At 34.2% G+C, this 13,650-nt stretch overlaps 2 protein-coding genes across 5 annotated transcripts in view; one reads left to right on the top strand and one right to left on the bottom strand.

Annotated features, from left to right (window-relative positions):
* Window positions 1–501, bottom strand: part of LOC136026045 (developmentally-regulated GTP-binding protein 2-like) — a 41,871-nt gene extending 41,370 nt beyond the window's left edge. Inside the window, exon 1 of the mRNA XM_065702218.1 lies at window positions 375–501. Within this exon, the coding sequence (XP_065558290.1) occupies window positions 375–438 (64 nt within the window). The 5' untranslated portion in view covers window positions 439–501. The remainder of the gene's footprint in view (window positions 1–374) is intronic.
* LOC136026046 (FAD-linked sulfhydryl oxidase ALR-like) overlaps window positions 1–13,650 on the top strand; it is an 86,553-nt gene that overhangs the window by 52,396 nt on the left and 20,507 nt on the right. Inside the window, exons 1-2 of one of the 4 annotated variants that reach the window (XM_065702221.1) lie at window positions 2,803–2,896; window positions 11,149–11,415. In XM_065702221.1, the coding sequence (XP_065558293.1) occupies window position 2,896; window positions 11,149–11,415 (268 nt within the window). In that variant the 5' untranslated portion in view covers window positions 2,803–2,895. Of the gene's footprint in view, window positions 1–2,802; window positions 2,897–6,812; window positions 6,844–11,148; window positions 11,416–13,650 lie in introns of those variants that run through there. The other 3 variants (XM_065702222.1, XM_065702220.1, XM_065702219.1) reach the window with 3 other exon arrangements.

The raw sequence follows: 13,650 nt of genomic DNA on the forward strand, positions 1-13,650 counted from the left end.
CTGAAGATTAAGGTAAAATGTTCCTTTGTCAAAATTTCAAAAGGCATAGCCTTGTCACATCGGCAAACTTCAGGGCCCTCTAGAGCAAGAAGGAGTGGAGATGGGTACTTTAAAATCCCTTCCCAGGATAAGCCTATATTTTACCCTGTAGATTCATCCCTGAAAGTTTCATTTTCCTAAACTAACCCATTTCTGAGATAGACAAAAGTCACTAAACTAGAATTACATATTTACAATAACCTATGTCACTCTTGTTTCAACTTAATAGCCTAGGTCTATATGTAAATTGAATCAAAGCTGACAAAATCCCCTTAACTAAACAGGACATGCTAGGCCTCTCAATAAAAAAAAATCTAACAGATCAGATTTAGTACCTTTGTTCTTCTGGGTTCTTGCAATTTCTTTTTCTATTTCAGATATTTTTTCAAGTATACCCATTTCTAACTTGTAGGAGCCTAACAATTTATTTATATTCGACTTCTTATCAAACGATATTGAACAGTGTTGCCAACGCTACGTAAGAAAAAGTATCACAATAAGCTCCAGAATTGTACCGCTGATTAAAAATTGTACCATATCTATTTTTTGCGTGTTGGGCTACGGGCAAGACGAATTTTTTTTTTGCGCTACGCACAATACGTGGATGATCTGAAAATTAGATTACAATAAAAAGAACAAAGTATCAGATATCTTCTTTCAAAGACATTTGTGAGATCTCCGTTCCCCTGCAGAGTCCATGTTGGCGCCACTCCTCCAAATAGCTCCTCACCTATTTTGTACTTACCGTACAGATTGCTGTGCTGCTTCAAGCTATATTTTAACCACAAGAGGCCAACAACAGGCATTTAAATAAATTTGCAAAGGAAAACTTAAAATTCTAGAAGAGAAAACAAATAAAAACTACAAATCCCTCCGCTAGCTGCTTCTTGATGCCCAGTCAAATCTTATTGTACTATATGGTACCACATTTTTATAAAATGTACCAGAAAATTTGTGATTATACCAGAATGTACCTTTAGAGGTACAGTGTACCAAAATAGTACAATTGTACCGTTGTTGGTAACCCTAATTTTGAAGCAACTGCAGGGTTACCTGGATACGCTAGAGTTTAGTGTTCCAGTTTTGAAAAGTGTTTTTAGACATTTTTACCGTTGCGAATATAACTTTTGAACTTAAATTAGAGGAACAAGGAAATCCTTTTTTGCGCTGGTTGTTCTACTTAATTGAAAATTACAATAAAATTATGAAAATACTGCGAGCTTAACCCTTAATGACTATTTCATGTCCTATTCCATTTTGCAATAAAATAAAACAAAACAGTTTTGTGAACTGAAAGTAAAGAGCAACATTAAAGATTAAAACGACCAGAATTTATTTTTTTTGCCTTTTTACATTTATTGAATTTTTTCCGCGTCAACCCAAAATCCATCCGATCTTTCATCCTTTAGTTCTCTGTGACTATCTACCTTAGTTCTGTATTGTATGGACGGATGGATGACTTATCTATCAACAAGAGGAATGACATCATTTTTTTTTATCCTTAAATGAGCTTCTGCCAGATTTCGCCTCTCACTAAACTCGGACTATCTGTTTTGTTTTGGCTATAATTAGCCATAGCTAAATGCCCGTAACTACTTGAATTTAATTCAACATGATTTTGTTCAACGTGTACAATTTTAACTTAATTTTTGTTTTATTAATCATTTTATTATTATTTTTATTAAAATTTAATACGAAGAGAGATTACTACGTGTGGAAAAAGGTTTCTTTCCTTAATACTTTGTTCTTTACGCTAAAGTTTGACTTTTGTTCCGATTGTTTAATAACAACTATTAGAATAATAGGCTTTTCTTAAAGAACGAGGTATAGAAGAAAAGGAAAACCCCTCATATACATAATAATGTCTATTTGTTTTAAGTTTTAATATTACTCCTTGCTTTCAGCTGAAAAAAAGTCTTTTATTTAATTTCTGATTGTTTTCTTAATAATACCGGAAAATTTGACTCTCTCATCATGGAAAATTCCCTTCACCCACAAATGTCCTCTTACGTAATTCCCACCAAAAACCCCAGTCCCAAGAAAAAATACATCTGTATACTTCCCAATAACCAATATTATAGGTAAACAATGAGCAAACGTTATGGCTTGAAGCTATTCCCTGGGAACTGATCTGGGTCAAGTCGTTTTAAAACACAAAGTTACTAGATCTTTCGACTGTTCTGAAGAAAATGACTATCTTGAATTTGGATCAGGTGGCCTTAGGGGGGAAAAGGCGCAGGAGGGGGGAGCTGCTCAACTGCATTTTTGGTCGCTTAAAAAGGATACAAAAACTTTTGATTTCCAGTCTATTGAGCCCCTTTCGGATTATTTTGGATCACTAGTTCAATACGATCATCCCTGGGCATAAAAAATAAATAAACGCACATCCGTGATTTCTTTTCTCTAAAAAAAAAAAAAAAAAAAAAAAAAAAAATGCTAAATTCCAAAATTTTGTATATAGGAGCTTGAAACCTTTACAACAGGGTTGTCTGGTATACAAAATCTAATAGTGTAATTTTCAGTGAGATCACTTGATGTTTTGGGGGTGTTTCCCCCTTTTTCGAAAATTGGACAAATTTTCTCAGGTTCGTAACTATTGATTAGTAAACTTTATGAATTTTATATATTTTGAATAACCATCAAAATTCTTTTTTTTTTATGTATCTATTGTTATCATCAACTTTTGATAATCCTACCGTAATTGTTTTTGTTCAGACCTGTCATGCTCAATGTACAACAATGAAATTTTAAATGAAAATTATTTGAAAATATAAAGGAAATTATTTCTTATCGCCGGTTATTGTGGTTTTACTATTGTAAATTTAAATAAAAATAACGTGGGTTTTAACGTGGTTGAGTACGAAATTTTAGTTAGAATTGCTATTGATCTGGCGAATACTCTAATTGAAACCCCTAATGAATATTTCCGTTCATATCTAATTTTGTCATAATTTGACTAATTTTGTCACATAATTGACTAAATAGACCTGTTGCACTCAAAATAAACGATTACTTGATCCAGCCTAGGGCTATTATTTTTCTAATTGGCTATTTTAGATGAAAACCTAGGCTAATTGAGCCATGGTACTTAAGGGTCTTTTGACCTTAAATCCTAGAGGTATTTGCCACCCCAAAGAAATTTCCTGGTGGGGCTAATGATGACCTGCCTTGCCTTTTCCACCTCTGTGCTGGTAGATATGGGACATTTTAGCTGTATAGAGAAACACTTTAAGTCCTACTCCCCCTACCTCTTTAAACAATTATCTGAAGCCTCATGAAGAGTGAGCAGTTTGTCTATAAAAATGTACATTTTTAGGAATCTACCCTACCCCCACCTAAACAATGACTCACTCGCCTCCCCTCTTTGTAGCTGATACACAATTACAGATCACCAAAAATAGCCTAGTTTCATTACAAATAAAGCAAATCAACTTGGTTGAATCCAGTAGCCTACTGTCACCATGTGTTATTACTTCCTTTACTACTGGGAAGCTTAAAATATAGTTATTGATACCTTTGAATCAGTTAGCTTCTCAGAAAATAAGACTTACCCCTTGTCCACTCTGTATGGTTACTTAAAAAGGGAGCTTTAAATTTATGTTTGGATAAGCTTTCTCCCAATTATCTTGGACCTTTGGTTTGATACAATCACCCCTGAAAAAAAAACAAAAAACAAATAAATATGTATTCAACAATGTTTCTTCTGAAAAAAAAAAATGCAAAATTCCATATTTTGAAGATTAGAGTTTGAAACCTCTATGGTAGGGTTCTCTGATATGGTGTATCTAATAAAGGGGTTTTTAATACAATTGCTTGCTTTTTGGGAGTTTTTCCTGTTTTTTTTTTCAAAAATCAGGCAAATTTTCTCAGATTTTTGGTGTTGGGTGGGTAACAGTAAACAGAAAGAATTTTGTTTGTTTAGAATCAGCATGAAACCAATGCTGTTGGTGTGGCAATTGTCATGAGAATTCCATTCTTTGTTTTGGTGAATAGTCACTAACTTCCAGCTTTTTATCACAAAATAGGCATATTTGATACAATTCTCTTGTGACAAGAAATTTTTTGAGCCTGTTCATTTTATTTAGTTGAATAGGACAATAAAAAGAGAAAGGGTACCCCATAGTGGTTTGTCCCTCCAATAAGAAACACTATAAAACTCTGAAGACCACTTTTTTTTAATTCCAGAATAATTTGCCTACTTTTACCATTCCTGAAAGTCAATCACTTTACTCTGTATATTTGCCCAAATTGTATATACTTCATGAGTTTCCTATTGCTAGTTACCATTAATGCAGTTGCATTACTTGAAAAAATGATTTGGCATGTAGAAAGTTCATGGCATGTACATAATTTCAGGTATATATTTATATAGTAAGGGTGTAATGTGTTTTAGGAATGATATAAGTAAGTATTTAAAATTTTTGACTTGTAACTGTCTCTCCACTCTCCAGAAGGAACTAAGTATAAAAAACAAGACAAGCTCTTGCTATATACTATGCACATAAATTACAATCAACAGATTCTGTAGACATAAACCACTTTCGTTCACTTTATCTGATAAACAGCCTAAATGAATTTTCCAATGGCTAACCAAAATGTCTCTATGACAGGCTTTGTTTAAAAATAATACTTGCTACTCTAACAATACATTCCAATACAGTAAATCTTTTTTTCAAGGTTTTGCTTTTATAAATGCCATCAAAGGTCAGATCCCTTAGGAGGGTGAAGCAGAGGGAGCAGGTACTTCAAAATACCACCCTAGGGATCATTAAGGCTATGGATCCATTTGTAAGAGTCTCATTCAGCCAATTCAAGCAGAAAAACTCCCTAATTTAAAATTTTACCCTAGCCTTGGCAAATTTTCACTAGCCTGTCTGATAAACCACTTTCACTATCCATAGGTTCTTTGGAAATGACACTATCTTGTTGGCATGGCTTTTTAAGACATAGTTTCTTACAAACCCACCCCTCTTTAAATTTCAATAAATATTGAATATGATATTTTGGCTGATTCCCAGAAGTTTCATTCACATGGCTTTATTATTTTTTCTGAAATAATTGACAAAGTTTGTCCATAAAGTGATTGTTGGTAAAAATTTTGCTTCCATGAATTTTTTTCTCAGCTGCTTGGTACAGAAGTGATGGTCTTCAAAACTTTGGAGTTAGTTCAATTGATTGGAAATTGTAATTTTCTAGCGCTCTATGTAACAGTCAAAATTGATTTCAGGGTTCCAGTCCTCCTCCCATGTCCTTTTTGCTATCAGCTCCCCAGCCCCCCCCTAATATCTGATCAAAATTTTGAGATGACAGTTGGCTGAAAATATACAGTAAGTATGGCTATACAGATGATATGGCCACCATAGTATTAAGGGCAAGTGCCATAAATTATGCAGATTTTCAATTATTATAGATAGGTATTATAGTAGGAAAAGGGGGGTATGTTTGCTTTTGGGTATTCACTTGTCTCAAAACTTTCTAGGATCATTCCCACAGCCACGAGAAACACATATTTTTTGGAGGAGCAGGGTTTAAAGGTTCAGAAATGGGGCAAACAATATATTGTTTGTGGTTTGTTTCAAACTTACGGTTATGAGTCATTGGGATAGGGGGGAATCCAATGAAAAGAAAATTATTTTGGGGTATTTTTCCCTAAAAACAAGGCCTCAAAAAGGGTTGAAAATACATTTCATCTAATTGGCTTAAAACTTGTATCCTTAAGTCCTTTGGCTGACTGGACACACATGCAGAAGGCAAACAATAAAATATATATCAGTTCACATGAAACCAGATCCTAACAAATGAAAAGGGTTATTGAACCTATCCTTTCTAAATGGGCTTTAGCTCTATGAACTAAGGGACCTTAATATACAAAACAAATTTTTCTGTGGGCCCTCTTAAAATTGTAGCCGAAAAGAGCCAGTATTTCCAATTTCCTTGAAGCTTTTAAGGCTTGTTAGGTGGGTTATTGTTATCACAACTGGGGATAGCTTAGGAGAGGGAGTTGAAATTCTCAGATACTTTTGGAAAAGAAGGGGTAGAATAGAACAGTGAGACTTCAAGCTTCCTGTTCTCACAGATGGAAGGGATTGAATATTATTTCACATAAAAATGGACCCCGAAAAATGGTCAGTAAACTTTTCCTTTCTTAACAGGTTAAATCTCAAGTGAGCCAAGTGACACAAAAATACAAAATTAATTTTAAATTGGGATTTGGGCTCCCTCAAAATTTGCAGCCCAAAAGAGTAAATATTTTCCGATTTGCTTGCAACTTTTAAGGCTCATTGAGTAGGTTATGGTGAGGACAAATATTGTTTGTAGGGGAAGAATGTGAGGAGGGATGGAAATGGGTCAGAAACCTTGTTAATCCCTGACCAGTTGCAGCTTGCAGCCATAACACTGAATTCTAAAACAAAATTGTTTTTGGGGTATGGTCCCTTCAAAAAAGGATGTCAAGAAGGCCTGAAGTTTTTTTTCTGATCAACCCTAAACATATATCCTTAAGCATTTGGTCAAAGAGGATACAGGGGTAGTTAGAGGTAGAGGTAAATTAAAAGACATTCTGTGTACCCTGGTTATTGAAATAACATTTATGCAAAATCTAGGGACAGCTTAAGAGAGGGAGTTAAAACTTTCAGGTACTATTGGAGAAAAGAAGAGGGGGAATGTGGCAATGATATTTCACACTTTGTGCTGCTAGCAGAGGATGGGGCTGAAAATTTGTATTGATCTACCAAAACGTTACAACTTGCTCCCATGACGTTAGCTCCCATGGGGCCTCTAATCTATAAATGATTAAGCATTACGGTAAATTAAAAGACACTATTTGCTACCAGGTTGTGAAAATAGCACATCCCCAATACCTTGGAACTGTTTAGGTTATCAATTTGAAACTTTAGGGCTTAACCAAAGCATAGAGTGTACCTCCAGGCTATTGAGTGCCATTTCTGTAGTATTTTGGGAACTGCTCAGGGATGAAGTTTAAACATTCAGGCTGTGTTGGAGAAAGAAGATGGCAGGGGCAAGAGGATTCAAACTGTGTGTTGGAATAGGGGCTAAATATGTTTTGTCTCTGGGTAAGTCTTATGTTTATGGAAAATAAGCTGCTATGAGACTTGAATCCTTCCCAGTAACAAGGTAAATCAAAAGACACTGTGTGTTGCCAGTTTATCAAAACAGAGTGTCTGCAATATCCTGAGAATAGCATGGACAATCAAGTTGTAACTTTTTGGAAGTTTTTTTTGTGTGTGGGGGGGATTCATTTTTCTCTAATTCCCTTAAAGTTTTGGAACTTTAAGCCCTTGGGGAACTGGAATCTGTTCATGGTGAAGTTGGGCCGTAAATTGATAGATTCTAAATATACACTGGTTCACAAATTAAGGTATTTGTTACATCTCAAGAAAAGCATGATATGGAGTTTATACTTACAGCGGATTTTTGGGAATCGAGTAGACCTTAAATTTGGACCTTTGGAGGGGTAACAGGTAATTTTAAAAATACCATGCATATCCAGTCTATTAAAATGGTCTTTCTGCAGTATCTCATGGATATTAGCTCATGCCTGGTCCTTCTAAAAGTACAACTGGAAGTACCCAAACCCTTTTGCACTTTAAGCTCCTACAGTAATTGGAATATGTTCATGTCTATGTAGCAAGGTAAATCAAAAGACTGTCATACCAGGTTATAAAAAAAAGTTTATCAGCAATATTGTGGAATTATCTTGGGGAATCGAGTTGAAACTTTCAGAGTGTATTAAAGGGCATAGTAGATCTCAGTCTTTGACTAGAAGGGGGGCTAAAGATTTTTTTTCTGATCCATGTAAACGTTCTTAAACTATAAGCTCCCATGTGACCTATAGATAATCTATTTATAGTTAAGTAAGAAATTAGATGAGGCAAAACTGTGTGTTGCCAGGTCTTTAAATCTGTAATGTTGAAACCCTTGGTTGAAACCTTTAGGGAATGTCGGGAGGGTGTGTGGTGGAAGGGAGCAAAGGAAAAGAGACGAACGATTTTGGTCTCCAATCTGTGTAAAATTATTGGTATTATGAGCTCCTGTTCAACTAGAACCTATTCCAAATAACCACCAACAGGAACCATATGTGCCCAGGTTATCAAATTAGCTAATATACAATATCTCGAAAACAACTAAGAGATGAACAACTAATTGATTTGCAATTGTCTGGGGGAGTTTGGGCTGTCAGTTGTGCCTTGAACTTTGAATTAGAAGGGGGGAGAGTAAAAAGAATCATGTATCCAATTAGGTGATATGTGAAGTATTTCGGGAACTATTTATGGAAATGGAGCTAAAGCTTTCTGAGTGTTTGTGTGGGGGGAGGGTATAGGGTAAGATGAGGAGGCAAGGGTACTTCTTATTTTTTAAATTGTATGTAGAAGGAGAGGAACTGTGTGCCAACAAATGTATGTCTTTGATCCACCTTGACATTTTTGCAATATTAGCCCCAGTGAAATTTTCAGTCTACTCTTGGTGAAGTAATGAGGTAATTCAAAAGGCTATCAAAAAAGTGTATCATTAGTATGACGGGACAACTCGTGGGGTAGAGTTAAACTTTCGAGGGATTGCTTGGGAAGGATAAGGGAACTTCAAATATTACATATAAGGATTTATGTTTTTAAGACTGTCAGAACATTTTTCGCTCCTAAATGTTGGTTTTCCGAAAATGAATTAAATATTTTTTTTAAAAGCTTCAAGCTTAAATCCCTAAGCTATTTGGTCAAGCTGTGCCAGTCGGCCAAAACTTTTTTTTTCTGATCAGCTACTATTCGTAATGCGTTTGTTGAGTCATAATTTTGTAATCATTTTAGACCAAAAGAGTAAAATATTGGGAATGCAAAAAAATGGTGCATTAGTTTCGTATCTCCAATCGGCTTGCCAATGACATTCATAAGTATCTTGAACAAGTTGGCCCCACGCAGAAAACAAATTTGAAACTAATTTTGACAGTTTCGTTTTAAGACGCTCGAAAATAGGTCCAAAGTTTTGTTTCGTCCCTAACTGGCTTGTAATTTACCGGGCATGTAGAAAGGGTCAGGTAAACCTGAATGAAAATAAAAACGTTGTTAAGATTGATTTTATGGACATGCAGTACATGTAACTGAGCTAAAAAATTACTTTTTCTCGTATTGCCTCAATAATATTGGAAATGCAGAGACAACGGATTTCAATAAAAACAAAATATTTTGAGAAAAAAAATCTTTGTCTTAATTCATAATACCCAAAATAGGTAAAATTTTTTGTATCCGATTGGATAGCAACTTACTAGGCACGTATATTGGACCAAAAGAAGCTAGGAAAAAAGTTTAAAAACGATTTTATTTTGATTCGTGAAGCCCCAATAGGGTCAAGCATTGTTTTCAGCATGAAACTGTTAGAGTAGATAGTTTGGACCAAGGGGAACTGAAAACGGACAATGAGATTAAGAAGAAAAATGTGGTTGCATCACTTCTCAGCATGAAAAAGCTGTTTTTTTATTTTTAAAAATTGAATCGCTTTAAAATTATAGGTCATGTAGATGGTCTAAAATAGGACCAAAGGAACCTATTTAAGACTAAAATTTAAGGAAACAAATATTGCTGTATTGATGCGCGAAACCCTACTTTTGTAAGCAAACACTGAGCTTTTTTTAATGAGTGAGCCAGTTATGCATTTATTTGAACAAAAAAATTAAACTGTTACAGAAACATATAGCATAAAAATGTTCTTCAATAAAACAGTTGGTTAGCATGTGTGTATATTCGTGGGTGGCTTTCCATAACCACCCTTGAATGATGGCGGTCAGGATGGCTTTAGCCCTATAGAAGACTGAACATTACGGAGATTTTACACCTACATGAATAATAACTTACCTCCCTATCCATTTGAAACTCTCTGGTGAAACTATTATTGAAAATTTATAGCACAAAATTACTGCTGATCCAAAATTTCTGACTGAATATTCAAATTTTGTGCAAAATTTAAATTTTGCAATCAAGCATTTTAATTATTAAGCAGACAAACCAAAAAAAAAAAAGTTCCCATATTGACCATCAATAAAATTGTGTATATTAGAAACCAACGGAACTTAATTTGGAATGTGTTTACGAACAAAAAAGGTGTTTTCTAAAAAAAAGTAAAGAACCATATTAAAACCTAAGACGAATAGCAATGAAGTTGTATTATAAATCCAACTTACATGAACAAAAATAAAAATGAACAATTATATCTAACATGAAGAATGAATGCTAAAACGAGCAGAAATTAAAGTGCATAATCAAGTCAAACTTGAAACAAACAAAATTACCACAGACGGGAATAGGACTACCACAGGGGTGAACCCTGTTTTTTTTTTTTTATTTTATCTCTGATCGTTTTTTTTTAAACACTGGGAAATCCGGCGTCTCCTTCATTGAAAATTCTCTTCCCCCATGATAATCTTTATGAAGCTAGACTCCTCAAAAACTCGGGGTCTGATATTTCACTGGCCAACCAGTTAACCCCCAAGAGTTGTATTCCAACTCAACTAGGTTTCCCCTGAGAGTTGTGTTTGTCAAACTTTCAAACAGTTCCTGGGAACGAACTGTAGTAAGGAGCGACTCGGCTCAATAGTAACAAAAACTCTAAAAAATGGAATTTTGATACCAATAGCTACATCAAAAGAATCGCATTTTAATGCTGATTTTAAATCTGTAAGTTTCATCAAGTTTAGTCTTACCCATCAAAAGTAACGCAAATGTACAATTAGTACATTTTTTTTCTTAATTTACCCTCTATGCACATTAAAAAGACCTTCAAATACATGACTTAAATTGTGCCATTATTTAATTGTGCATGAATATCTGGCTTCTATGGATACAATAAAGATATAGATCCTTCCACTGAATTTAACTAGTTTAATTTTATGCAACTCTTATGCTTGGATTGCAGAGTAGTATGTTGAAATTTTTTCTCTTCAGTTTGCAACGAATTGGAATTGGGAACATGGGTGGAACTGGTATTCTAATTAATAATGGAAAATGCTTGTATCATCCCGTTACTAACTTAGCAATGATTTACGTGTAAAGAGTATAATCAATTGATTACCAGCAGAACCATTATAATCAATTAAAATTCTAGTGAGGATGGAGAGACACGCCGGGGAAGTAACATCTCAAGAACGAGCCAAACCTTGTCGAGCATGTACAGATTTCAAGTCTTGGGTCCATATACAAAAGTCTAAGCCTTTGGTAGATGAGCAATCAAATAAAAGGAATACACGGGTTGAAGAGGTAAAGGTAGCTGAACAAGTTCAATCGTCTCCAACAGCAGAACTGCATTCTATGGTTGAAGTCAATATCCAAGAAGAGAAAAGAAAGGAATGCCCTCTTGACAAGGATGAATTAGGTGGGCTATTTATCATTATGGATTTATTGAAGATTATTATTGTTTTTTATGTTGCTGTCAAAGTGTAAAATTCGTCTATTTATAAAATAACTTTCTGAAGTAGTCAGTTGCAGTTAGAGTGAATGATCCATGAAATTATAGTTACCCTGCTATTTATTAAAACCACCGACGCTGATCAAGAAGAACATAGATGATCTGATCTCCCTGATCTCTGACAAAAAGAGTTCATTTCCACAATGCAAAACAGAAGTTAATTTCCGTTTGCTGTAAATGAACAAAAATAGGATTTCTGCTTCAGAAAAGGTCTTATAGAGCTTAAAATGTTACGAACTTCCTTACTCTTATAAAAATCATTTGTATTGGTATTATTGTATTTTATTTCTATTGAGTTTAATTATTGACAAAAAAATAATTTGCTATTGTTTTACAAAAAATAATTTAAACTTTATTTTTGTGATGTAAGAGTGCCTTTTAGGAGACCATGATAATATAAAACCTGATGACCACGAATATCTAATGCTCACTTTTAATTAAACTGATAAACAAAAATTTAAGATTAAATTGAAAAAACCTAGTTTTTTCAAACGAAAGTAAGGAGCAAGAAAACGAAAAGAAATTATTATGTATATGAGGGGGGTTGCCCTTCTCAATACCTTGCTCTTTACGCTAGTTTAACCTTTTTTTTACAATTATTTAAGAATGACTCCTGAAATGCAATGACCATTTAATTAGAATAATAGATTTCTCAAAGGTTCCAAGAAGCTTTCAGTTGAAAAAAACCCTGTTTTTTTTTTTTTTTTTTATTTAATTTCTGGTCATTTTTTGAATAATGCCGAGAAATCCATCTCCCACTCCATCGAAAATTTCCTTCCCCCCACTAAAAATTACTCCATGTAAACATCCTCCCACGTAAAACCGCTCCCCCCTCCAGAAATATCCTCCCTCTTAAAATATCTATATAATTCCCATTAACCAATTTTGTATTTAAACAACGGGCAAAGTTTATAGCTTACAGTCCTACCCCCGGGGGCTGAGGGGGTCAATTCATCCTAAAAGACATAGTTATTAGATCTTTCGACTACATCTAACAAAAAATTTATCTCAATATTTTGATAGGATAACTTTAAAAAAAAGGTGAGGGAGGGCGGCTACCTACCCTCCAATACTCCAATACTACAAATATGGATTCTTTTTATTTATCCGTTGTTACCAAGACTCTGTTTCTTAGAGTTTCGGTTACTGTTGAGGCGCATCGCTCCTTAATTTATTACCACGAACTGTTTGATTCGTTTTTTGAAATTTTAGCTTGAAAAGGGCGGTTTTGAGGAGGAAGCAGCCCTTTTATATACGAAATAATTTCTGTTCATCTAAGTTTTGATGCTGCTCCGTACTTTCAGTTGAAAAAAACTATTTTTTATTAATTAAGTGGCTATTGTAAAAAAAAAAGACTGTACAAAATAAAAATTGTTTTGCATTGCTTTTTCCCAGACGTTGCCTTTAAGTTGGTTTCGTAGTATTTATACAAAAGAGTTTTTTTTTTTGTTTTTTTTTAACTTTACTCGAAAAGAGGGGAAGAGATTATTATGAAGATTAATTTTTATGAAAATAGAAAGCTTAAAAACATATACTTTGTTTGCTCACAAATGGATGGCCAAAATGCACGATTTTTGGCAACCTATCCTACAGTAAACGTGGCATAACCATTTTTAATTGGCTTTTATTCTAGTCCTAGAATGGCTAGAAAGTTCGATTGAACTGTATTTTTCCTATTGCTTCCTGTTTGGTATACAGCCAGCCAAACGAATACCTAATTCTATCCATGCACAATTCCTCTGGAAAACACCCAGCATAAATTCCAAAACCTTTTAAAGTGTCCATATTTCAGAGCATACTTTACAACTGTTACTACCGTGGCCGCCAATTTTACTTTTTCCCTTCTTTCCTTTCTGATTTATAAATTGAAGCAATTGTCAATTTTTTTATTCAAATGAAAATGCAATTTTGTATGCCTCATTATTTCTTAACCTGAAATTTGTATTTTGCTATTATCGGATTTGGTTTCTGCCCTTTTTTTAGTTGTCATTCCTCATAAAGATCAGAGTATCGAACTTAGATCAGAAAAAGATCAGAGTATCGAATTATTGAATCGCAAGAAGTAATCATATCGTAGCGTAAGGCGATTGCTATTTGCTTTACAAAAATTAATATAGATATCTATAATATCCCATATTTTAA

The sequence above is a fragment of the Artemia franciscana genome, chromosome 4 (genome assembly GCF_032884065.1).
Source record: "Artemia franciscana chromosome 4, ASM3288406v1, whole genome shotgun sequence".
NCBI lineage: Eukaryota > Metazoa > Arthropoda > Branchiopoda > Anostraca > Artemiidae > Artemia > Artemia franciscana.